Here is a 27,180-nt window from a genome sequence, read left to right as displayed (position 1 = left end):
CATTACTCTCATCAATCCTACCTGTTACTTAATAAAAAAACACAAGCTAGTTAGTTAAACAAATTTTGCCCTTAACAAATCTGTGCTGGCTCTTTTTAATTAACCAGCATTTGCCCAATTTTGTACCAAATTATTGTTTCTTGAAGCTTCCCGCTATCAAAGTTAAGCTGACTGTCCGATAGTTACTGGGTTTATCTTTATGCTCTTGTTTTGAACAGGAAAGTACATTTGCCATTCTGGCACCACCCCAGTGTCTAAATTAGAATGAAAAATTATGTCCAATTCCCTCGCCACTTCCATTTTTCTCAGTATCCTTAGATGCATTTCATCTGGTCCTGGTGTTTCATCAACTTTAAGTACAGGCAGCCTAATACCTTCTGCTCATCAAGTTTAAAGTGTCTGAACTACCTCCTCTTTCACCATGACCTATGCAACAGCATCTTCCTTGGTAAAGACAGACGCAAAGTATTAATTTATAATTCAGCATAACTCAGCTCAAATCAGTCCTTAATCAGTCCCACTCCTCCGTTTACCACCTTTTTGCTATTTGTATGCCCTTAAGACTTTTGGATTCCCTTTTAAATTAGTTGTCAGTCTCTTTTCATACTCTCTTATTTGTTTTTCAATTCCCTTCTGCAACTTCTACATTCAGCCTGGTTCTCAGTTATATTATCAACCTGACATCTGTCATAAGCACACTTCTTTCTGCTTCATCTTAATTACTATCTCGGAGTTCTGGATTTTTTGTCCTACATTTCTCCTTCGTGGGAATATACCTTGACTATTCCTGAAACTCTTCTTTAATGGTAGACCATTGTTCAGTCACAGAATTGCCTGCCAGCCTTTGATTATAATTTACCTGGGTCAAATCCACAGAACCATAGAAAAGCACACCACAGAATGAGATAACTTGGCCCATCTTGCTCATGCTGCCCGACGACACCCGTGTGCTCTTTCTAATGCTACCTTCCTGCACCTGGCCCATACAGCACTTAAGGTGCAGATCCAGGTACTTCTAAAAGAGTTTAGGGTCTCTGCCTCCACCAGCAACTTGGGTAGTGAATTCCAGACACCCACCCTGCATAAAAAAGTTCTTCCTCATGTCCCCTCTATACCTACTACCACTTCTCTTGAATCTATGTCCCCTGGTTCTAGCATTCTCCACCAAGGGAAATAATTTTATCCTGTCCACTCTCTCTCTTCCCCTCATAATTCTGTACACTTCTATCAAGTCACCCCTCAGCCTTCTTTGTTCCAAGGAAAATAACTCCAGCTCATCCAATCTCTCTTCATAGCTACACTTTTCTGGCCCTGGCAACATTCCTACAAACCTCCTCTGCACTCTTTCCAGAGCAATTATGTCCTTCCTGGAATGATGACCAGAACTGCACACAATACTCCAGTTGTGGCCTTACCAGTGTTTCATACAATTCCAACATTATATCCTTACTTCTATATTCTTTCCCTCTGCCAATGAAGAAGGGCATTCCATATGCCTTCTTTACAACAATGTCTACTTGAACTGCTCCTTTAGGGGCCTGTGTACTTGAACGCCAAGATCCCTCACTTCATCTATTCTTCTTGGTATATTCCCACTTATTGTGTATTCCCTATAATTGTTTGACCTCCCTAAGTGCATTACTTCATACTTCTCTTGTTAAAATCTATCTGCCACTTTACCGCCCACTCCACCAACTCATCGATATTGTTTTGTAGATTATAGCTACCCTCCGCACTATCCACTACTCGGCCAATCTTTGTGTCATCTGCAAATTTCCCAATTGGCCGACAGACCAAATCTTACAATGTAATTGCATCTTTACTGTTACTTAGCTCCAGTAAAATAGATTCTGCCCTTGAACCCTCTGGGACATCCTCTCTCTCCAGCACTGCAACCAATACTTCCATCTCTCCTCCTTTCCTATCTCTTCTAAACACCCTGAATCCAAGAATATTTAATATCCAGTCCTACCTGAGCAATTTTCCACACTGTTGGGTAGATGACAGTGTTGTAATTGAACAGCTTGGCGAGGGTGTGGCTAGTTCTGGAGTACAAGTTTTCAGCACTATCACCAGGATGTTGTCAGGGCCCTTAGCTTTTCAGCATCAGGCACGTTCAGTTGTTTTGTAAAATCACATGAAGCAAATTGAATTGACATGAGAAATCAGGAAGGCAAAAAGGGGACACGCTTTATTGCTTTAGCAGATAAGGCAAAGGAGAATCCAAAGAGCTTCGACAAATATATAAAGGGCAAAAGAGTAACCAAGGAGAGAATAGAACCTCTTAAGAATCAACAAGATCATCTACGTGCAGAGCCACAAGAGATGGGCGAGATCCTAAATTAATATTTCTCATCAGTATTTACTTTTGAGAAAGGCATGGATGTTAGAGAACTTGGGGAAATAAATCGTGATATCTTGAGGAGTGAACATATTACAGAGGAGGTGGTGCTGGAAGTCTTAAAATGCATCAAGGTAGATAAATCCCCGGGACCTGATGAAGTGTATCCCAGAACATTGTGGGAGGCTCGGGAGGAAATTGCGGATCCCCTAGTAGAGATATTTTAAATGACAGCCTGAAGATTGGAAGGTGGCAAATGTTGTGCCGTTGCAGGGAATAGCCTGGGAACTACAGGCCGGTGAGCCTAATGTCTGTAGCGGGTAAATTGTTAGAAGGTATCCTGAGAGACAGGATCTACAGGCATTTAGAGAGGCAAGGATTGATTAGGGAAAATCAGCATGGCTTTGAGAGTGGAAAATCACGAATTTGAATGAGTTTTTTGAAGGGGTAGCCAAAAAAATAGATGAGGGCAGTGCAGTCGACATTGTCTACATGGACTTTAGCAAGGCCTTTGACAGGGTACTGCATGGTAGGTTGTTGCACAAGGTTAAATCTCACGGGATCCAAGGTGAGGTAGCTAATTGGATTCGACATTGGCTTGCTGACAGAATGTGGAGATGCCGGCGTTGGACTGGGGTAAGCACAGTAAGAAGGCTCACAGACCAGGTTGAATGGTGGAATGGAACTTGATGTCATCATATAGTTGTTTCAGTGATTGTTCGCCATGAATCTCACACTCCTCAACCACCTCATACACCAGCTCTACAGCAGACACCGCAACCTGGAAATCAAGATAGAGTCCATATTCTCAACTTGCGCTCAGGACGCAGACCAGCTGCTGTAGAAGCTGCTGTAGAGCACAAGTTCCATCCCACCAACAGACTCACCATGGACTACTCTCCGGAATCGGTTGCATTCTTGGACACATGCATCTCCATCAAGGACGGTCACCTCAGCACTTCACTGTACCGCAAGCCCACGGATAACCTCACGATGCTCCACTTCTCCAGCTTCCACCCTAAACACGTTAAAGAAGCCATCCCCTACGGACAAGCCCTCCGTACACAGGATCTGCTCAGATGAGGAGGATCGCAACAGACCCTATAGACGCTGAAAGACGCCCTCATAAGAACAGGATATGGTGCTCAACTCATTGATCGACAGTTCCGATGTGCCACAGCGAAAAACCGCACCAACCTCCTCAGAAGACAAACACAGGACACAGCGGACAGAGTACCCTTCGTCATCCAGTACTTCCCCGGAGTGGAGAAGCTACGACATCTTCTCCGGAGCCTTCAACATGTCATCGATGAAGATGAACATCTCGCCAAGGCCATCCCACACCCCCACCTCTTGCCTTCAAACAATTGCGCAACCTCAAACAGACCATTGTCTGCAGCAAACTACCCAGCCTTCAGGAGAACAGTGACCGTGACACCACACAACCCTGCCACAGCAACCTCTGCAAGACGTGCCGGATCATCAACACGGATGCCATCATCTCACGTGAGAACATATCCACCAGGTACACGGTACATACTCTTGCGACTCGGCCAACGTTGTCTACCTGATAGGCTGCAGGAAAGGATGTCCCGAGGCATGGTAGATTGGTGAGACCATGCAGATGCTACGACAACGGATGAATGAAAACATCTCGACAATCACCAGGCAGGAGTGTTCTCTTCCTGTCGGGGAACACTTCAGCAGTCGGGGGCATTCAGCCTCTGATTTTCGGGTAAGTGTTCTCCAAGGTGGCCTTCACGACACTGCAGAATCGCCAAGCAAAAACTGATAGCCAAGTTCCGCACAAATGAGGACAGCCTCAACTGGGATCTTGGGTTCATGTCACACTATCTGTAACCCCCATGACTTGCCTGGGCTTGCAAAATCTCACTAACTGTCCTGGCTTGAGACAATTCACACCTCTTTAACCTGTGCTTAAGCCTCTCTCCACTTGCATTGTCTGTATCTGTAAAGACTTGATTACCTATAAAAACTCGCACTCCAACCATTATCTTGTAAATTGCGTCTGTGTCTTTGTATGCCCTGTTTGTGAACATAACTGTTCACTCATCTGAAGGAGGAACAACGCTCCGAAAGTTGATGACAGAAGACAGAGGGTGGTTGTAGATGTTGTTTTTTCAAACTGGAGGCCTGTGTCCAGCAGTGGGCCTCAGGGATCGGTGCTGGGTCCACTGTTATTTGCCATTTATATTAATGATTTGGATGAGAATTTAAGAGGCATGGTTAGTAAGTTTGTAGATGACACCAAGATTGGTGGCATAGTGGACAGTGAAGAATCTAGGATTGCCAAGGGATCTTGATCAATTGAACAGGTGGAATTTAAATGTGAGGTGATGGACTTTGGTAGATCGAACCAGGGCAGGACTTACTCAGTTAATGGTAGGGCATTGGGAGAGTTAGAGAACAAAGATCTAGGGGTAGAGGTTCATAGCTCCTTTTAAGTGGAGTCACAGGTGGACAGAGTGGTGAAGAAGGCATTCAGCATACTTGGTTTCTTCGGTTAGAAGGTTGAATACAGGAGTTGGGACGTTTTGTTGAAGTTGTACAAGGCATTGATAAGGCCACACTTGGAATACTGTGTACAGTTCTGGTGGACCTGGCTGGAGATCTCAGAAAAGGCCAAATGGATAATCCACTTGGCATGTGGCAATGTGGTTGACTCTCAACTACCCTCTGAAATGACCGAGCAAGCCACTCAGTTGTAACAATCGCTACAAAGTCTCAACAAACAAATGAAACTGGATGGACCACCTGGCATCGACCCAAGCACTGGAAAAGACAACGGCAAAACAAACAGCCCTGTCGACGCTGCAAAGTCCTCCTTACTAACATTTGGGGGCTAGTGCCAAAATTGGGAGAGCTGTCTCACAGACTAGTCAAGCAACAGCCTGACATCGTCATTCTCACGGAATCATATCTTACAGATAACGCCCGACACCACCATTACCATCCCTGGATACGTCCTGTCCCACCAGCAGGACAGACCCAGCAGAGGTGGCACAGTGGTATACAGTCGGGAGGGAGTTGCCCTGGGAGTCCTTAACATCGACTCTGGACCCATGACGTTTCATGGCTTAAGGTTAAACATGGAAACCTCAGGGCTAGTTCCAATTGCCCACATTTGGCCCATTCCCCTCTATACCAATCTTACCCACGTAACTGTCTAGGTGCTTCTTAAAAGACAATTGTACCCACTTCTACTACTGGCAGCTTGTTCCAGACACTCACCACCCTCTGTGTGGAAAAAAATTGTCCATCTGGACCCTTTTGTATCTCTCCCCTCTCACCTTAAACCTGTACCCTCTAGTTTTAGACTCTCCTACCTTTGGGAAAAGATGTTGACTATCTACCTTATCTATGCCCCTCATTATTTTATAGACCTCAAGAAGATCACCCCTAAGCCTCCTATGCTCCAGGGAAAAACTTCTTATTGTTACCATGTACCATCCTCCTTTGGCTGATGAATCAGTATTCCTCCATGTTGAACATCATTTGGAGGAAGTACTGAGGGTGGCAAGGGCGCAAAATGTACTCTGGGTGGGGGAATTTCAAGGTTCACCACCAAGAGTGGCTCGGCAGCAGCACTACTGATCGAGCTGGTCAGGTCCTAAAAGATATAACTTCTAGACTGGGTCTGCAGCAGGTGGTGAAGGAACCAACAAGAGGAAATAACATACTTGACCTCGTCCTTACCAATCTGCCGGCTGCAGATGTATCTGTCTATGACAGTATCGGTAAGAGTGATCCACCGCACAGTCCTTGTAGAGACAAAGTCCCGCCTTCACATTGAGAATAACCTCCATTGTGTTGTGTAGCCCTATCACTGTGCTAAATGGGGCAGACTTTGAACTGATCAGGCAACTCAAGACTGGACATCCATGAGGTGCTGTGGGCCATCAACAGCAGCGGAATTGTACTCCAGCACAAGCTGCAACCTCATGACCCAGCATATGCCCCACTCAACTATTACCATCAAGCCAGGGGGTCAACCCTGGTTCAATGGAGAGTGCAGGAGGGCATGCCAGGAGCAGCACCAGGCAAACCTAAAAATGAGGTGTCAACCTGGTGAAGCCACCAAACAGAGCTACTTACATACCAAATGGCAAAAACAGCAAGTGATAGACAGAGCTAAGCAATCCCACAACCAATGGATCGGATCTATGCTCTGCAGTTCTTCCACATCCAGTCGAGAATGGTGGTGGACAATTAAAGAACTTACTGGCTCCACAAATATCCCCATCCTCAAAGATCGAGGAGCCCAGCACATCAGTGCAAAAGATAAGGCTGAAGTATTCGGAGCAATCTTCAGCCAGAAGTGCCAAGTGGATGATCTATCTCGGCCTCCTCCAGTAGTCCCCAGCATCTCAGATACCAGTCTCCAGCCAATTCGATTCACTCCACGTGACATCAAGAAATGGTTGGAAGCACTGGATAGTGCAAAGGCAATGGGCCTTGATAACATTCCGGCAATAATACTGAAGACCTGTGCTCCAGAATTTGCTGCTCCCCTAGCCAAGCTCTTCCAGTACAATTACAACACTGGCATCTACCCAACAACGTGGAAAATTGCCCAATGTCCTGTACACAAAAAACAGGACAAATCCAACCTGGCCAATTACCGCTCAGTCTACTCTCAATCTTCAGTAAAGTGATGGAAGGGGTCATCAACAGTGCTATCAAGCCGCACCTGCTCAACAATAACCTGCTCAGTGATGCCCAGTTTGGGTTTCGCCAGGGTCACTCAGCTCCTGACCTCATTACAGCCTTGGTTCAAACATGGACAAAAGAACTGAATTCCAGAGGCGAGAGTCACAGCCCTTGACATCAAGACCGCATTTGACCGAGTGTGGCATTGAGGAGCCCTTGTGAAAATGGAATCAATGGGCATCAGGGGGCAAACTCTCTGCTGGTTGGAGTCATACCTGGTATATAAGAAGATGGTTGTGACTGTGGAGGGTCAGTCATCTCAGCTCCAGGACATCTCTGCTGGAGTCCTCAGGGTAGTGTCCTAGGCCCAACAATCTTCAGCTGCTTCATCAATGACCTTCCCTCCGCCATAAGGTCAGAAGTGGGGATGTTCGCCGATGATTGCACAATGTTCAGCACCATTCATGACTCCTCAGATACATGTTCAAATGCAACAAGACCTGGACAATATCCAGGCTTGGGCTGACAAGTGGCAAGTAACATTTGCACCATACAAATGCCAGGCAATGACCATCACCAACAAGAGACACTCTAACCACCGTCCCTTGACATTCAATGGTGTTACCATCACTGAATCCCTCACTGTCAACATCCTTGGGGATACCATTGACCAGAAACTCAACTGGACTCTCCACATAAACACAGTGGCTACAAGAGCAGATCAGAGGCTAGAAATACTGCGGTTCAGTAACGCACCTCCTGACTCCCCAAAGCCTATCCGCCATCTACAAGGCACAAGTCAGGAGTGTGATGGAATACTCCCCACTTGCCTGGATGGGTGCAGCTCCAATAACACTCAAGAAGTTTGACACCATCCAGGACAAGCAGCCCGCTTGATTGGCACCACATCTACAAACATTCAATCCCTCCACCACCGATGCTTAATAGCAGCAGTATGTACTATCTACAAGATGCACTGCAGCAATTCACCAAAGATCCTTAGACAGCACCTTCCAAACCCATGACCACTTCCAGCTAGAAGGACAAGGGCAGCAGATAAATGGGAACACCACCACCTGCAAGTTTCCCTCCAAGCTACTCACCCTCCTGACTTGGAAATATATCACCGTTCCAATGCAGTCGCTGGGTCAAAATCCTGGAATTCCCTCCCTAACAGCATTGTGGTCAACCCACAGAATATGGACTGCAGTAATTCAAGGCGGCAGCTCACCACCACCTTCTCAAGGGCAACTAGGGATGGGCAATCAATGCTGGCCAGCCTGCGATGCCCATGTCCCACAAATGAATTTTTTAAAAAACGTGACTGAAGATGATTGCAAATGTTCCAACATGATGGAGGGCAGTCTCAATGTAAAGATGAGACTTTATCTTCAAAAGGATTGTATGGTGGCCACTTCTACCTGCATCATCATGGACAGAAACATTTGTAAAACGTAAACTGGTGAGGATGAGGTAAAGTATGTTTTTCCCTCTTGTTGATTCCCTCACAACTGCTGCAGATCCAGTCTAGCAGCAATGTCCTTAGGACTTGGCCAGCCCAGTCAGTAGTCGTGCTACAGAGCAATTCTTGATGATGGACATTGAAGCCCCCACCAAGAATTCTGCACCCTTGACACACTCAGTGCTTGCTCCAAGTGGTGTTCAACATGGAGGAGCACTGATTCATTAGTTGAGGGAAGGCAGAAGGTGGTACACAGTGGAAGTTTCCCTTTCTCATGTTCGATATGCTGCCATAGGACTTTATGTGATCCAAAGTCAATGTTGAGGACTCTCAAAGCAACGCCCTCCTGATTGGATACCATTGTGGCACTCTCTCTGCTGGTTCTGTCCTAAGGGACTGTGGCGGTGGCATCTGGGTCATTGGGTTTAAAGTAAGATTCGGTGAGTATGACCATGTCAAGCTGGTGCTTGACCAATCTTGGAGGGGAACTTGCAGCTCTCTCAATTTTGGCACAAGCCCCGAGAGGTAAAGAGGGCTTTGCAGGGCTGGATATGTCATTGTTGTTTTCAGTGCCTAAGTCAATGCCAGTTTTATTCCTTTTTGACTTTTCTGCAGTAGTTGCCACAACTGAGTGGCTTACTAGGCCATTTCAGAGGTCTTTTAAGGATCAACCACACTGCTGTATGTCTGGAGTGACATCTAGGCCAGACAAGGCATTAGTGATGGATTTTTATAACGAATTGGCAATAGTTCAATGGTCAGCATTATTGAGACTTTTCATTTCCAGATTTTAAAAATTAATTAACTAAATTTATTAATTAATTGAACTTAAATTCCATCAATTGACATGGTGGGATTTGAAAACATGTCTTTAATCCCCCTCTCCCACCACCACCACTACCATCATTGATGGTCATGCCTTCAGCCTAGGAATTCTCTACCAAAATTTCTCCAGCTCCCAATCTCACTCTGTTTTAAAATATTATCCTAAATATTGATCATCTGTTCTAATACAGGTTCTTTGACTTGGTGTCAATTATTGTTGGATTCTGGATCCCTGACATACCTTGGGACATTTTAGTGTATTAAAAGGTGCTATAGAAATGAAACTTGTTTTGTTATGCACTCTCAGTTCAACATTTTGTGCTGTGTATTTTGAGATTAAAATCCACTATGATGCAACTAAATAGGATTCTGAAATATTCAAACAGTATAGTAAACAATCAGCTACATATTTATGTGCAAGTTCTAAACATACATGGTACATCAAGTACTAAGCACTAAAATTAACAAGTAGGCTAGTATGGAGAGTGTGTTATTCTAGCATTATTCACCAAGGAACATCCTAAATAGGTTTGCACTAGCATCTGCCATTTGTTACTACTACACACATAGAAATAAGGATATACTTTGAGTCGCAAAAAGCTACAGGACCAAAACATCACAGGACTTGTTTTAGAAACATAGAAACATAGAAGATAGGAGCAGCAGGAGGCCATTTGGCCCTTCGAGCTTGCTCCGCCACTCATTGCGATTATGGCTGATCATCCAACTCAATAGCCTAATCCTGCTTTTTTCCCCATAACCTTTGATCCCATTCGCCCCAAGTGCTAAATCCAGCCGTCTCTTAAATACATTCAATGTTTTGACATCAAAGGGACTTGGGAATCATTGTTCAAGATTCCCTTAAGGCTAATATGCAGGTTCAGTCGGCAGTTCACAGAAACCCTACAGTACAGGAGGCGGCCATTTTGCCCATCGAGTCTGCACCGACAATAATCCCACCCCAGGCCCTATCCCCACAACCTCACACATTTACCCCGCTAATCCCTCTAACCTACACATCCCGGGACACTAAGGGGCAATTTAGTGTGGCCAACGCACCTAATCCGCACATTTTTGGACTGTGGGGGGAAACCGGGACACCCGGAGGAAACCCGCGCTGACACAGGGAGAACGTGCAAACTCCACACAGACATTGACCCAAGCCGGGAATCGAACCCAGGCCTCTGGAGCTGTGAGGCAGCAGTGCTAACCATTGTGCCGCCCCTTTCAGTTAGGAAGGCAAATGCAATGTTAGCATGCATGTCGAGAAGGCTAGAATACAAGAGCAGGGATGTACTTCTGAGGCTGTATAAAAGGCTCTGGTCAGACCCCACTGAGAGCAATTTTGGGTCCCATATCTAAGGAATGATGTGCTGGCCTTGGAAAGGGTCCACAGGAGGTTTACAAGAATGATCCCTGGAATGAAGAGCCTGTCGTATGAGGAACAGTTGAGGACTCTGGGTCTGTACTCATTGGGCGTTTAGAAGGATGAGGTGGGATTTTATTGAAACTTACAGGATATTGAGAAGCCTGGATAAAGTGGACGTGGAGAGGATGTTTCCACTAGTAGGAAAAACTAGAACCAGAGAGCACAACCTCAGGCTAAAGGGACGATCCTTTAAAACAGAGATGAGGAGGAATTTCTTCAGCCAGAGAGTGGTGAATCTGTGGAATTCTTTGCCGCAGAAGGCTGTGGAGGCCAGGTCATTGAGTGTCTTTAAGACAGAGATAGATAGGTTCTTGACTAATAAGGGGATCAGGGGCTATGGGGAGAAGGCAGGAATGGGGATGAGAAAAATATCAGCCATGATTGAATGGCGGAGCAGACTCGGTGGGCCAAGTGGCCTAATTCTGCTCCTATGTCTTATGGTAATGAATCCCACAGGCTCACCACTCTTTGGGTGAAGAAACATTTCCTCACCTCCATCCTAAATGGCCTACCCTGAAACCTCAGACCGTGACCCCTGGTTCTGGACTCCCCCCACCATCGGAAATATCCTCCCTGTATCTACCCTGTCCAGTCCTGTTAGAATTTTATTAGTCTCTGTGAGATCTCCCCTCATTCGTCTGAACTCCAGCGGAAACAATCCTAACCTAGTCAATCTCTTCTCATACATCAGTCCTGCCATTCCTGAAATCAGCCTAGTAAACCTTCACTGCACTCGCTCGAGAGCAAGAACATCCTTCCTCAGAAAAAGCGACCAAAACTGCACACAATACTCTAGGTGTGGCCTCACCAAGGCCCTGTATAATTGCAACAACACATCCCTGCTCCTGTACTCGAAACCTCTCGCAATGAAGGCCAACATGCCATTTGCCTTCTTCGCCTGCTGCACCTGCATGCTTACCATCAGTGACTGGTGCACAACGACACCCAGGTCCTGCTGCACACTCCCAATTACAGCCATGCAGGTAGTAATCTGCCTTCTTGTTTTTGCTTCCAAAGTGAATAACCTCACACTTACCCAAATTATACTGCATCTGCCATTGATTAGCCCACTCACCCAACCTGTCCAGATCACTCTGAAGGATCTCTGCATCCTCGTCACAGTTCACCATCCCACCCAATTTGGTATCTGCAAACTTTGAGATCTTACATTTTGTTCCTTCATCCAAATCACTAATATATATTGTGAAGAGCTGGGGTCCCAGTCGTGGGGGTTACAGATAGTGTGACATGAACCCAAGATCCCGGTTGATGCCATCCTCATGTGTGCGGAACTTGGCTATCAGTCTCTGCTCAGCAACTCTGCGTTGTCGTGTGTTGTGAAGGCCGCCTTGAAGAACACTTACCTGAAGATCAGAGGCCGAATGCGGTCACGGGCATTCGGCCTCTGATCTTCGGGGAAGCGTTCTCCAAGGCGGCCTTCACGACACACAACAATGCAGAGTCACTGAGCAGAGACTGTTAGCCAAGTTCTGCACACTAGGACGGCCACAACTGGGATCTTGGGTTCATGTCACACTATCTGTAACCCCCACGATTTGCCTGGGCTTGCAAAATCTCACTAACTGTCCTGGCTGGAGACAATACACACCTCTTTAACCTGTGCTTAACTCTCTCTCCACTCACATTGTCTGTACCTTTAAGACTTGATAACCTGGAAAGACTCGCATTCCAACCATTATTTTGTAAATTGAGTTTGTGTCTTTATATGCCCTGTTTGTGAACTGAAACCCCACTCACCTGATGAAGGGTCAGCGCTCCGAAAGCTAGTGGCTTGTGCTACCAAATAAACCTGTTGGACTTTAACCTGGTGTTGTGAGACTTCTTATTGTACTCAGAACAAACCAGCTGGGATCTGGCAAATATCAAACACTGCCCAGTTTCAACTTTTGTTCAAGGTGACCAACTGAGGGTCAACTGTGAAAAGGCTCACGATAGATGGCATTTGAGTTTATTCTCAAATGCTCCTTTAACTCAACTTCCTATTTCTTGGAATATTGGTGAAAAGAGAGACACCTTTTGCGCTCATCAAGACAATTTGCTGGAATACAAATAGAAAGGGAACAACAATTTATACCATACGAGAAGAGAATGCCGATTGGTTGGCATGTGGACTCTGATTGGTAGCACCATTGCCAAGGAGAATGCACCACCTGATGGCAAATGACTGTTAACTGCCAAACATTATTTGAAATTTAAAACAGACAGCTACACTCTGGTCATAGCTTTGCCCTAAAGAATGAATCAGCAAATGGCTGTCACTTCCTATCCCTTATAGGTAGTGGAATATCTATTTTTAAATAAAGTAACAGCTCTTTTGGGACACCAAAAGTAAAATTGGCCAGCTGAATTGCAAACTGGGAAAATTGGCCAACTAAACAGCATGCTGGGAAAATTAGTCAACTGAATGGAATCGTGGGAAGGGAACTGAGATAGTAAGCCAGGAAGCTTTCAGAATTCACACACAGAATTCAGGCCAGACAGATATACAAGCCATTTACCTTGACTAACTATATTGAATAGGTATCGATGAGACAATGTTGCGACGTTTCGGATGGAACAATAGATCGAGTTTTGGTAGAAAAGTTTTTGAGACAGCCCCTAGGGTCGATTCAATCTAGAGGGAAATTACAATATCCAATAGGGGTTTTTTGTAACACCTTCCCTGGGACAGATAATTCAATTACTCCGCGAATTACATTGCTGTATCAAACTGCTGTAACTACACGGGAGAAATCAGCATCTCGGTTACCATGCCGACATAGTAACCGATAGTAAGCCAGAGGCGCTTGGGGATGAGCTGGAGAATTGTATTCAGAGGGGCCGCTCGGATCAGAGCGAGACCTGACACTCCAGAGGCAACATCAGCACAAGAAGCAGAGGAACCTTGGAAGCAAGAACAGCCTCAACCTCAGTTTGGCCAGCTGTATTCGGGTAATCTAAACTTCTTTACGACCTCACGCTTCCAAAGCAGATTTTAAACCAGTGTGAGAACATAGTAATTTAAGAACAGTAAAGTTACTCAGAAAGATGGGTTTTATAGAATTATAGAATCTTGTCTTTCAACGATAATAAATCATGTCTCATTATTAGTGTAAAGCAAATCCTAGTAAGCAAGTAAATCAGTCACACACACAAAAACAACCCTTACTTACATCAGTTGGCCAATTTTGCTCTTAGTGTCCCTAAAGAGTTGTTACCTTATTTAAAAAGAGACGTTCCATTACCTACACCTTTGCATAGTCCTGACATGTGGTTGGTACGTTTGCTACATTTACATCTGCAAGTAATAACTTCCTTACATTCTTAACGGGCTCCATCCTGTGCTCAAATTCACCTTTGGAATGGAGCAGTCAAATGAACCTCCTGCGAGATGCAAAGCAATGCTCAAGTTCTGATTTACCAAACAGCTATTTCTTGGAAGTCAGAGAAACTGTTTCTAGTATCTAGGCCATTTGGCTCATCTATCTTGTATCAGCTGCTCTTTTTCCATCGTCCTGCAACATTTTGCATGGGTGAGGGAAATAGATGTACAGGTGATTCTTTATTATAATATATCCAATTTTGTGAATATCAAAAGATATATTATATTCAATTGCAAAGATGTGCAGGTTAGGTGGATTGGCTATGCTAAATTGACTCAGTGTCAGGGGGATTAGCAGGATAAATACATGGGGTTAAGGGGATACGGCCTGGATGGAGAATGTTGTCGGGGCAGGCTCGATGGGCCAAATAGCCTCCTTCTGCACTGTAGGGATTCTATGATTCTATGATATGAGTCTTACAGTGCTCACCTGTTGTTGAGGTAAAAAGTATCTGTACAATGTGTGCCATCGTAACCAGGTGGAAGAGGTAGAGGTTGTTGAATGCACAGCTGATGTCTGAAGGTTGTAGCTCCACAGTCTCCTCCCAGTACAATGAAGGAAATGCTAAGACTAGGCTTACCTGAAAAACAAATCAGATGTAACAATACTGAAGTTAACTGCATTTCAACTTGCAAAAGACAAAGTTATCATCAATCACACAAATCAAGCAGATATTTACAGCGTGGCGAGTGGGAAGCAAATAAAATTTTAAAATAGGCTTCAGTTATCTACATCTTTAAAGGAATCCATCTGTCTCTGTGGTCAGGTTTTAGGAAGATTAACAACCATATCCACTCAGTAATTCAGTGAGAATTACCTGTCCTTGTGTTCCTAAATTAATTAGGTAGAGGTTGTTTGGTGGAAAGAGCAAGTCTTCAGACTGGGGACAATTAATTAATTTATTACTTATGATGCTTGAATAATCAATATAGTTTTCCGCTTCCACATGTGATAAAAGACTCGAGTCTTTTTATTGTAAATCACTGTTGCAATAAATTACCTACAGGTGTAGAGATAATCTTCAGAACAGATAGAAACTGTTCAACCTACATCACCTTCAATCTGAAACCAAAATTACTCCAACCTCAGCTCACTGAGTTTCAGTATGCATATGATGCTTGTGTGTGCGCGCTCACTCAGAAACTGAGCTCCAGGTTATCATTCCATCCTTCGCTGAAGCATATGTGAAAATGGGGCTTTTACTAAACACCCAGAAAACTAAGACCCACTTTCAATCAGCTTCCAAGGCATGACACCACATCCTGTTGATTAAGATCAACAGCTAAATCCTGGAGCATGTGAACCACTATCTGTATCTTTGCAGCTTTCTCTCTATGAAGGCAGGCATAGATGATGAAATTCATCATTGCTACCAACGTGCCAGCATTACTGGAGGACCAGGATTTCAAACCAAAAGCTGAAGTCATGGTTTACTGGGCAGCTTCTTTACCCTGTACTTCTTTACATTTTAGATATTAGAACAAATTACAGCAGGCCAGGGGAGACAGTGGTATACTGGTAATGTCACTGGAATAATAATCTGGAGGCCCAAGCTAATATAAACAGGTTTGGGTGTTTCAGCCATCAAACCAGAGTAAAAGCAAGTCATCCTTCATTTTAAGGGACTGCCGAAGAAGGTAAGAAGACAGCTGCGATAGCTGAACTTGAGATCAGTTGTGGGCTGAATAAAACAGGTACAAACATTGGCACCTAGTGAAGGCTCATCAAAATCCACTTTAGCCAGAAATCTCATCATGTAGCAAAATAAGAAGCAGGCTCTAGATTTGTAGATGGTTTTGATCTCCAGATCGTTAAACTATATCATCTTTCCTTCACTGTTCCTGGGTCAAACTCATGGAAGTCCCTCCCTGAGAGCACAGGACCTACATCACATGGACTGAGGTGGTCCAAGAAGGCAACTCATCGCGACCTTCTTAAGGATAATTAGAGATAGGCAATAAAAATGCTGGGCTAGCAACATCCCGTGAATAACAATAATGTGAATCCTGGTTGTGCTCCAGATATGGTTCCTAAGCGATGCTGTCTATTTAAAGAAGCTCCTGAAATGTTCAAATCTCCAACTGTAATATATAGGAAAAAGAGGCCCCTCAAGCCTTTATTTTGCCATTCGGGGAGATCAATTTACCTGTTTTTGCTCTTTTTCCTTAATATCCCTGCCTAACAAAAATCTATCAATCTCATCCTTGGAACTATCAACTGACCTCTAGGTTCAATAGATTTTTGGGAAAGGATTTCCACTACAGAATGTGAACAAGTGCTTCTTACATGGCTCAGAATCAGGAACTCAGAAGAAACAAGTGGTTTAAATTATCTTCTCATGTACCACGAAAAAATAAAGGCCCATAAACATACCAAGAGGTGGAAGAAGTCAATATCCAGAATTGACCAAGTGTCTTCAACATCCAGGAAAGGCACAAAAACTAGAAAGCAAAACACAAAATCATATCACGTAAAAACACTTTAGATAATCAAAGTGAATGGTTGATTATCAGAATGATGTTGAACTAGCTTAACTGAATTATTTGAAGTTTCTTACAATACAATAAAAATAAATACAATACAATAACTTGAATGATCAATGTTCAGCAAAACTGACAACATTCTACCACAAAATAAAACGTTTCAGCATCAGGTGTATTTTTAAATAATTGGTTATATTCATCCAAGGGACGTGGGCTTTGCTGGCAGGCCAGCATTTATGGCCCACCCCTAAGTGCCCTTGAGAAGTTGGTGGTGCGCTGCCTTCTTGAACCTCCTCAGTCTGTGTGGTGTAGGGACACCAATTGTGCTGTTATGGAGGAAGTTCCAGAATTGTGATCCATTGACAGTGAAGGAATAGGGATGTATTCCCAAGTCAGGTTAGTGTGTGGCTTAGAGGGGAAATTCCAGGTGGATGGTATTCCCATGTATTTGCTGCCCTTGTCTTTCTACATAGTGGTTGAGAGCTTGGAATATATTGTGTAAGGAACATTGCTGAGTTCCTGAAGTGCATCTTGTAGATGGTACACACTGCTGCTACTGTGCATTCCTGGTGGGGGGAGTGGGTGATGTGGATGGGGTGCCAATGACGCGGTTTGTTTTGTCCTGGATGGTGTCAAGCTTCTTGAGTGTTGCTGGAACAACACTCATGTAGGCAAGGGGACAGTATTCCTTCACACTTCTAACTTGTGTCTTGAAGTTTGTGAACAGGCTTTGGGAGTCAGGAGATGAAATACCTGTCACAGGATTCTTAGCCTCCAAACTGCTCTTGCAGCCAGTATTCATGTGGCTGGCCAAGTAAAGATTCTGGTCAAGGGTAACTCCCAGGACATTGATAGAGGGAGATTCAGCGTTTTAAATGTCAAAGGGTGATGGTTAAATTCTCTCTTGTTGGAAATGATCATTGCATAGCACTTTTGCGGGGTGAATGTTACACACCACTTGCCAGCCCAAAGGGATATTGTCCAGGTCTTGCTGCATTAGGACATGGACTGCTTCAGTATTTGAATGGTGCTGAACATTGTGCAATCATCAGTGAACATCCCCATTTCTGTCTTTATGATGGAAGAAAGGGCATTGATGAAGTAGCTAAAGATGGTTGAGAATAGGACCCGAGGAACTCCTGCAGTGATGCCCTGGAACACATATGACGGACTTCCAAAAAACACAACATCTTCCTTTGTGCCAGGTCTGACCCCAGCCAGCTGAGAGATCCTCCTCCCCACTTCCAATTTCCATTGACTCCAGTCTTGTTCAGACTCCTTGGATCTAGAGTTCAGCTCTTTTGTCCATGTTTGAACCATGGTTTTAGTGAGGTCAGAAGGTGAGTGCCCCTGGCAGAACCCAAACTGAGCATCAGTGAACAGGTTATTGCTGAACAAGTGCCACTTGATAGCACTGCTGATGACCCATTCTGTCACTTTATTAACGGTTGAGAGTAGACTGATGGGGCAATTATTGGCTGGGGTGGATTTGTTCTGCTTTTTGTGTACCTGGGAAATTTCCACATTGCTGGGTAGATGCCATTCCTATAGTTGCGCTGAAACAGCTTGGCTAGGGATGCAGCAAATAATGGAGCACAAGTCTTCAGCACTACTGTCGGAATACTATCAAGGTTTTTCGGTATCAAATGCCTTCAGCCATTTGTTGATATCATGTGGAGTGAATCAAATTGGATGAAGACTGGCGTCTATGATACCGAGGTGCTCCAGAGGAGGCCAAGATAGATCGTCCACTCAGCACCTCCGTCTGAAGACTTTTGCGAATACTTCCATCAATGTTGCCCTGGATGCTACCAAGGCTCGGGAACAGAAAGCTCCTAGTGCTTAATTAACATACTACTGGTTATTAAAGACATTAAGCCTTTAATCCAACATTGTGCACGTTGCTAGACAGGAGGAGTAAGATTCGGATGCTGCACCAGTGTCTAAATGAACTTAATAGCGTTTTAGAGATTTTCTACTTCTGCTCATAGCAGTAAGAAAGATTTGCTGTTGATGTCAACAGTAAGAACCTGTGATACAGCCACTTGCACAACAAAGCTCCCTCAACTCTGCCAATTAATATTCCAAACCACAACCTTGGAGTAGCACCCTTTACTGGACCAGTGTGACTTTTCATTCATAAGCCACAGAAGGTGGATGGTTCAGGCTGCCAGCATCAATCTTTCCCTCCAATTTCTCTGTGAGACTGCTGACTGAGTGTCTCATCCATTTTTGGATGAGACCTTAAACCGAGGCCCTACCTGGCCTCTCAAAATGTAAAAATTGTATGGCATGATTCAAACAGCAGCAGAGACGTCCTCCCTGGAAAATATTTCTCCCTCAACCATCATCTGGTCATTATCTTATAATTGGTTTTTGAGAGACCTCGCCTTGAGCAAACTGGTTGCAATGTTTGTTGCAACGGAGTACACTTCAAAAGTGTTTCATTGGCTGCAAAGCACCGTGGAATGCCCTGAGGTCTTGAAAAGCTCTGAATGAATGCAAGTCTCTCTCTTCTTTTCTGAGTTCAGCTCGTGTCCTGGGGAACTTAATTAATTTCAAATAGGACTCAGCAACAGATGGGGCATCTTAATTCCATTGCTTCATTCAAACAACTCCCCAATATTTGAAATTGAGCTGTTTATTTTGTGGCGATATAAACAGGGCCTAGTTTTAAAACTGATAAAATTGGATATCCTAAATTAAAGAATTGGGCATATTAAAATCAAACACAGTCAAACCTCGGGCAGGCCAATTGTACAAATACACAAACATGTCTGGGCCTGACCCATCAACCACCCATCAAAGGTCGTTGCACTCGACTGATACTTAGCAGGAGATCATTGCACCTCATTGAAATGCACCGGCCTATTGTTAGAAGCCCAGATCGGGCCAGACTTTCTGTCACCGAAAGTTCCTGCAGATACATGTAAGCAACATTGTGGAGATGGACACCTGGGGGGCGGACCCTGGTGTCCTGTCAGGCAGACATCAAGAAACCCACTGGGTACTGGAACCCCCTCCTGGGACCTCATTGGTCGGAAGCCAGAGGAGTTTCTGGAAAGGCAAGGAGGCAGGGGGATAAAGGAACACATTTTCAGACAGACCAGGAGCGAAGACTCGATGAGGGAGGTGGCCTTGACCGTTCGGAAGGCTGACCAGAGAAGGAAGGAAGAAGCTGCCATTGAGATTCGCCTTCATGACGACAGACCAGAGGGACTCAGAATCGAGCCTGCAGTTTAACCAAACCATCTTTGCGGGTAGTATACTTGAATCTGGGGTATCCTCTTGTTTTATGTGGGTAATTTAAGGGTTAATAGTGTTGTTATTAATAAACTTGTTGAACCTTTACTTGTGTTTGTCCTTTGTCCATCTTGCAAATAAGGGCACCGGGGTAAAACCTTGGAGTAAGCAAACTGGTTGAAAGTATTTGAGAATTAACAGGTACAACAATTTCTACGAATATGTTTATTAACACAAGAAGCTACTGTGCTGGTTTGTAACACAATCGGTGTTACATGCTGTAAATGATTCAGTTGTAAATGAGTATGTGAAACAGACCCTTTCACAATGATCCCTTTCACAGTGAGACCATATGTAAAGAAGTCAAATTAAAATCACAAGCACAGCATGAATTTCTTTTGAGTATTTCCTTTTCGGTTCATTTGACTCAACTCTACTTATTACCAACTACTGCTTCAAAACTGTATTCAGCTCATATTGCAAATGAAGAATCGCATAATCAGCTGCCCAGTAAATGCTCGTACATACCTGACATTAAGCGGGTCAGGTGCTTCTGGATAACTCTGGGTGATGCCACCACTCTCTGCGAAGCAGCAAACTGCAGAACAGCTTTCAGGCTAATACCCTACAATTATAAACATCTGGTCACTGTTCAGAATCTACTCTTCATCTGCAACACAATTTCCTGAAGATACAGACTGAGGATATAAAAAGCTTATTCTAGGCATAGAATGAAAATGAAAAGCACAATCTAATGGAGACTGAAAGAATGGAAGAGATAGTAGTTTTCACAGAGGAGTACGATAGTGAGAATGAAAGGGAATGATCCTCATCTAAGAGAATGATGAGGATGAGATGGAGCTATTAGTTAACCATAGGTAAGGAAGCAAGTCTGGGAAAAACATTGAGGAACTCAAAAGTACAAAATGCACTGGGCCCTGATGGCAAGTACCCTCGAATGCTGAGGGAAGCTAGACAGCAAGAACTCTGACCACAATCTTTTAGGCATTGCTAGATACACAAGTTGTACCGAAAGCTACAAGCTTACACTGACCTAGTAGCTATCCTCTGAAGGAACACATGCCCAATAATACATCTGTACAGGTATTGGGCCTCTGTAATCCATGTAACTGTCTCTGGTTGAATTAATTGATTAATAGTTCAGTCAAGATGAAGGTTTTGGGATTTATTCTTGTTAAATCTGAAGTGCTACCAATTGGATGAGGTAATAATTTGAAACATGTGGATTGTCAAATAATTTGAATGAAGGAAAGGTGTTCAAGAAAGGGTGTTAAAATATTTTTACAAATTGGAGCACAGGGTACAGAATAAAGAGGTGATGCTAAACCTGTACAAACCATAGGTTACATCATGATGAATTCTTTAACAGTACATTGCATCAAGTTTTACTTCAACACGTTTGACAAGGTCACAGAAAGGATGCAAAATGGTACAGTTCTGGTCACCCTATTATAGAAAGGATATTACTAAACTACAAAGAGTGCAGAAATGCTACCAGGACTTGATGGCTTGAGTTATAAGGAGAGGCTGGATAGACTGGGGCTTTTTTCCCTGGAGCATAGGAGGCTTAGGGGTGATCTTATAGAGGTCTCTAAAATAATGAGGGGCATTGATTAGGTAGATAGTCAACATCTTTTCCCAAAGGTAGGGGAGTCTAAAACTAGAGGGCATAGGTTTAAGGTGAGAGGGGAGAGATTCAAAAGTGTCCAGAGGGGCACTTTTTTCACACAGAGGGTGGTGAGTGTCTAGAACAAGCTTCTAGAGGTAGCAGTAGAGGCAGGTGCAATTTTGCCTTTTAAAAAGCATTTAGACAGTTACATGAGTATAGAGGGATATGGGGCAAATGCGGGCAATTGGGAGTGGCTTAAGGGTTTATTTTTTAAAAAAGGGCGGCATGGACAAGTTGGGCTGAAGGGCCTGTTTCCATGCTGTAAACCTTTATGACTCTATGACCAACTAAGTCAACTAATCATGATACCAGGCATGAAGGACAGATTGGAGAAAGGGAGCTCTTTCTTGCAGAACAAAGAAGGGCAAATGGAAAGTTGTTAGAGGCATTTAAGATCAAAAGAACGAAGAGAAATGAGGGAAATACCCGAGATGAAAGTTGGATAGGTAATTGAAAAATACAAACGTGAAAGAGCATGGAACAATAGAAGGGGAATGTAACTAAATAAATTTCTCTTTTGGAAACCTCAATCCAAATGGCCTTCTATAAAATTCATGATTCTAAGACAACCTCTACATTAACTAAGTCTGCAGTTGCCATTGTTTAAATACCCAATATCTATACTCAATTTTTAAAAAGAGAACTTCAGTAATTATAGCAGAGTAGCCAATCTACCTGTCTGTCTGGCAGTGATCCGAACAAAACTTTGTCCTCATCATTAAGCATATTCTCTGTGGGGGTGGAAAAGTAGTGTTAAAAGTGGGAAAAACTGATTTGTTTACAACTGTAAATACATCATTGTACATTGAGAAACTTGTCAACCATTTCCCACTATTGTCTGCAGTATGGATTCGCTAGGGTGGTCAGAAAATCCTCTCGTGGGATGAACAGAACTTTAAAATTATAGTTAGACCATTCGGGGTGATGTCAGCAGCACTTGTTCTCATATAGAACAGTGCAAATTGAGAACTCTCTCCTCCATACTACCCCTCCCACCCCAAAAACATGTTCAGGCTGCGAGAAAACTGAGATTGATTGATTTTTATTAAGAGTTACAGAACTAAGGTGGGCAAATGGAGTTAAAATACAGAGCAACCATGATCTAGTTGAATGGCAAGAGTGGCTGAATGGCCTATTCCTGTTCCTATGTTTCATTTATAGCTTCCTTTAAGGAAGTTTCTTCACATAACTTTATGATCAAGTTTGAATATTTTTGAAAATTTACACACACAGTTACAGCATCTACATTTTATGTGAAGAGATTGTGGGTGACTCTTTATGGGGGTGTTGAAATCTGGCCTATATTAAAATCTAGTCCAATGTCCTGCTCATCAGTATGCCTAGGTACTTAGTGATGTCCAGCTTCCAAAGAAAACTCAATGTAAATAGTGGCCAAAGTTGAGATACAAACCTATCTTCAGACCAGGGTTCTACTGGGCCATCACATGATTTCAAATGTGTTCCTGCTTTTGATGCTGTCTGAGGAGCACCTAGCTGCAGATGAGGAGGTGTGTGAGACTAATTGAATAGATCATTCAAAAATGATTTCTGAGATGAGATGATTGTCCTTTGATGAAAGGCGAAGTAAATTGGGCCAACACACTAGAATTAGAGGTGATCTCATTGAAACATAAGGGTTTAAGGGATTTGATGGGGCATCTAGAACACAGGGCCATAGCAACACGGAGAAATTTCTTCACTCAATCGGCATTTTGGCTAAGATCAAGCCCAAGATGGGGTGCAATGCCTCATCTTGTCAGCTTGGATCTTGTTTGTCTCCTTCGTGGGGACCTTGAATTGGATTTAATTGGTTTTTGAATTTGGTTTTTGAGAACAAGCAAAGAATGGATTTGGGTTTGCCGGGTCCATTCTGAGCATTGGCTTTGTAACTTTAAGGATAGAGTAAAGAAATAAATAAAAAGGACCACGTATCTATGGAATAGTTTACCTCAAAGATTATGGATGTTTTAGCATTTGAATATATTTAAGGCCAAGATAGAAAGACCCTTGGTCTCTCAGGGGGTCAAGGGATATGGGAAGCAGGTGGGAAATTAAGTTAAAGTAGATCAGCCATGATTGTACTGAACAGCAAAGCAGGGTCAAGGGCAGTACGATTTCCTGCTCCTATTTCTTACATTCAAGTAATATATGACAGATGCTTGGAATTTAAAGAAATAGTTCTTAAAAGTAATTATATTCGACTCAAAAAGTTAACTCTGTTTCTCTCTCCACAGATGCTGCCAGACCTGTTGAGTTTTACCAGCATTGCCTAATTTTACTTTTGGTTTAATTCCTGCTCTACTTGGATTCCAACTGAGCTGCAATAAGCAAGGAGGTAAGTGAGTAAAGGTCGCAGCATCATAACACTCAAGAAGCGGTATTTATAAGGGGTTGGACAAGGGGAAAAAAAATTGAAGGGCATATTGTGTAGATGGACTGTGGCAGCCAACCACACCTCATTACTTCAGCACTCAGGACACAGGAAGAGGTCATTCAGCTCAAGTTTGTTCTGCATTTCATTAGATCATGGTTGATCTGGTTCTCAACTCGATTTACTCACCTTGGTTCCATAACCCTTCAGACGCTTATCTAACAATACTATTTCAGGGCTGGTGAATAAACCAAAATATTTAATAAATGCACAAAGGGTTAAATTATAAAGTACATATAAAGCCAAATAAAGTACAGCTTTCAACAATTTTATTTCAATATTAACGCAGAAACTGAGAAGTGCAACTAGATAATGCATACCTATGGATTGAATAGTAAAGGCACAAGCATTCCATGCCATCACTGGAACTCGAGCATCAGCTTCATTGGGGGCAACCTTCAACCCTACTCGGTATACGGCTGTAGCGAACAACTGTAGCATTTCAACAATGCTTTTTGAATATGCAATCCTGTACAGGTACAAAAAGAGAATAAGGATTTAAACTAAAGCTATATTTTACTATATCCTAATTCTAGAACAATTGCCCTTTTATTCCCAAGTTTCACCTATGAAAATTAGCCATGATATTGTATTGAAGATCAGTGATATTGCAGTGATATGCACAGGGATTCATCACTATAGGTGCTAAACACCATCCAGAGCCTCATCATTTTTTGACATTTCTCACTGAAGTTGGCACAAATCCTATCTCCACCTAATCTCCACAAAAGCAAATTGTAAATATTCTAATATTCACCCATAGAACCCCTACAAGAGGAGGCCATTCTATCCATTGAGTCTGCATCAACTCTCCGAAAGAGCATTTTACCCAGGACCCACCCCCACCTCCGTAATACCTGCGCATTTATCATGGTCAATCCACCTAACCTGCTCATCTTTAGTCTGTGGGAGGAAACCAGAGTACTTGGAGGAAACGCACATGAACACTGGGAGAACATGCAAACGCCACACAGAGGCGAAGGCTGGTCCCTGGTTGTATGAGACAGCAGTGCTAACCACTGTGACGCAAGGCACCCCTATTTTATTTATTTATACCCCCCTCCCCCTTTTCTCTGGCTGGAAGCTTAATGTCCACATGTGTAATCCTCCTCCTCCTGCTACATTCTTGGGATTTCATTGGATCATAGAATCCTAGGAGGCCAGTCGGCCCATCGAGTCCGCACCGACCACAATCCCACCCAGGCCCTATTCCCGTAACCCCATATATTTACCCTGCTAATCCCCCTCACACTAGGGTCAATTTAGCACAGCCAATCAACCTAACCCACACACCTTTGGACTGTGGGAGGAAACCGGAGCACCTAGAGGAAACCCACGCAGACACGGGGAGAACGTGCAAACTCCACACAGACAGTGACCCGAGGCCAGAATTGAACCTGGGTCCCTGGTGCTGTGAGGCAGCAATGCTAACCACTGTGTCACCGTGCCGCCCAGGAATCATTCCCTCACCATTGCATTGGAATGTCAGTCCTGATAGTTGTGTTCAAACCTTGGAGTGGGACTTGAACCTGGAACCTTGTGACTGAAAATCAAAAGTGCTGCCAACTGAGACACAGCCAGCAAACAGTCAAGGCCTCTGAAGGCTGGACTGAGGTATTGATCTCAATCTACTTCCATCCTTCTTTACAAAGAGGTGACAGGTATCCATTCGGCATTTTCCCCAGATGAATGGAGATCAGGAACCCATGGGACAATTAGATAACTGTAAACCACACATGCATATTTGAGCTTGCTGTTTCAAGTAACATGCCACTGCCTTCAATATTTAGTTAACCGAACACAACAATTTAATATACGAGAGAACACTAAAAATAAGTTACGTACGATGACTGTACTCCAAAGCTGAGGATGGATCTAAATTCTACTGGATTCTTCCATGAGACTGAACTCGCTTGTATTAGCTTGCTTTCCTTTTCTAGGAAAAAAGTGGCAATAATTACTGAATCCCCACACATCATTACAAATACAATGTGTATTATACCAAAATTATTTATATTGACTTCTACAAAAAAACACTGAAGGGAGAAACCTGTCCAAGCTACAACTGAATAAGTAACTTAGCTCAGAGAATAACTTCATTATCTGTATACGAACAGCAAATTACAAAACAAATTTAAATATTTGCAGAACATTTTTTTTTATGTGCATTAAAGTGGAATACCCTTTGTGGGTAAGGTGTGGTGGAAACAACGATAGAGAGATATGCTTAGATTTGAAGTTTAAATTACTTAAATTTAATTTGTGGATTCTAATTATTTAATCTTGTCCACTTAGCCCTGTTTGCTGCAAATATCCAACTTATCTAGTGTTAATTAGCACAACTGTTTAAATGAGTAAATAAGGAGAAACTGTTTTCAGTGAAAGGAGGGTGGGCAACTCAGATTTAAGATATTCAACAAAAGAATCAGATGCGGAGATTTTATTTTTATGTCAGTGGGTTTTTCATCTGGACTGCCCTGTCAAAAAGGGTGTTGGTAGGAGATTCAATAGTAATTTTCAAAAGGAAACTACAGATTTAGAAAGGAAACAGTTACTGGCTATAGGGGAGAAGCAAGGGAATGGGACATGCGTGATGGGCCAAATGGCCTCCCTCTGTCCTGTATGATTCTATGATTATGTATGATAATTGCAATCTCTCTCATACTCTTCGTAACAGCCAGTTAAACAATGGTATTTGCCCAATGAGCAATCTGGCACACAAGAAAACAAAGAGGGCGGTGGAAGAAATTTCCAAACATTGCAGAATTCTATGGTAATTAGTCACTTGCAGCTCAGCAAAATTGATAAGATTGCATGCCTCTTTGCAAGTCAATTCTTGTAAACCTGACTTGCAGTAAATGGCACTGAATCCAAATAATTAAATCAACAATAAATATTGATCCTTTACAAGGATCTGGCTCGTCCACAACTTGGAGTAATGTGTTTAATTCTGGTCACGCTTTAAGGAGGATGTGAGGGGCCTTGAGAGGCGATCTACCAGAATGGTTCCAGGGATGAAGAATTTTAGCTACGACATTAGGTTAGAACATATAGAACACAGAACAGTACAGCACAGAACAGGTGCCCACGATGTTGTGCCGAGCTTTATCTGAAACCAAGATCAAGCTATCCCACTCCCTATCATCCTGGTGTGCTCCATGTGCCTATCCAATAACCGCTTAAATGTTCCTAAAGTGTCTATCTCCACTATCACTGCAGGCA

At 43.3% G+C, this 27,180-nt stretch overlaps 1 protein-coding gene across 1 annotated transcript in view; it reads right to left on the bottom strand.

Annotated features, from left to right (window-relative positions):
- Positions 1–27,180, bottom strand: part of ubr1 (ubiquitin protein ligase E3 component n-recognin 1) — a 222,574-nt gene that overhangs the window by 27,554 nt on the left and 167,840 nt on the right. Inside the window, exons 34-39 of the mRNA XM_078233618.1 lie at positions 25,804–25,894; positions 24,279–24,427; positions 22,203–22,258; positions 20,366–20,462; positions 16,485–16,552; positions 14,541–14,691 (exon numbers count right to left, since the gene is read on the bottom strand). Coding sequence (XP_078089744.1) covers positions 14,541–14,691; positions 16,485–16,552; positions 20,366–20,462; positions 22,203–22,258; positions 24,279–24,427; positions 25,804–25,894 — 612 coding nt within the window. The remainder of the gene's footprint in view (positions 1–14,540; positions 14,692–16,484; positions 16,553–20,365; positions 20,463–22,202; positions 22,259–24,278; positions 24,428–25,803; positions 25,895–27,180) is intronic.

The sequence above is a fragment of the Mustelus asterias genome, chromosome 18 (genome assembly GCF_964213995.1).
Source record: "Mustelus asterias chromosome 18, sMusAst1.hap1.1, whole genome shotgun sequence".
Lineage (NCBI taxonomy): Eukaryota > Metazoa > Chordata > Chondrichthyes > Carcharhiniformes > Triakidae > Mustelus > Mustelus asterias.
The sequence above is the reverse complement of the archived record's forward strand: the minus strand, read 5'-3'. Positions and strand labels throughout refer to the sequence as shown.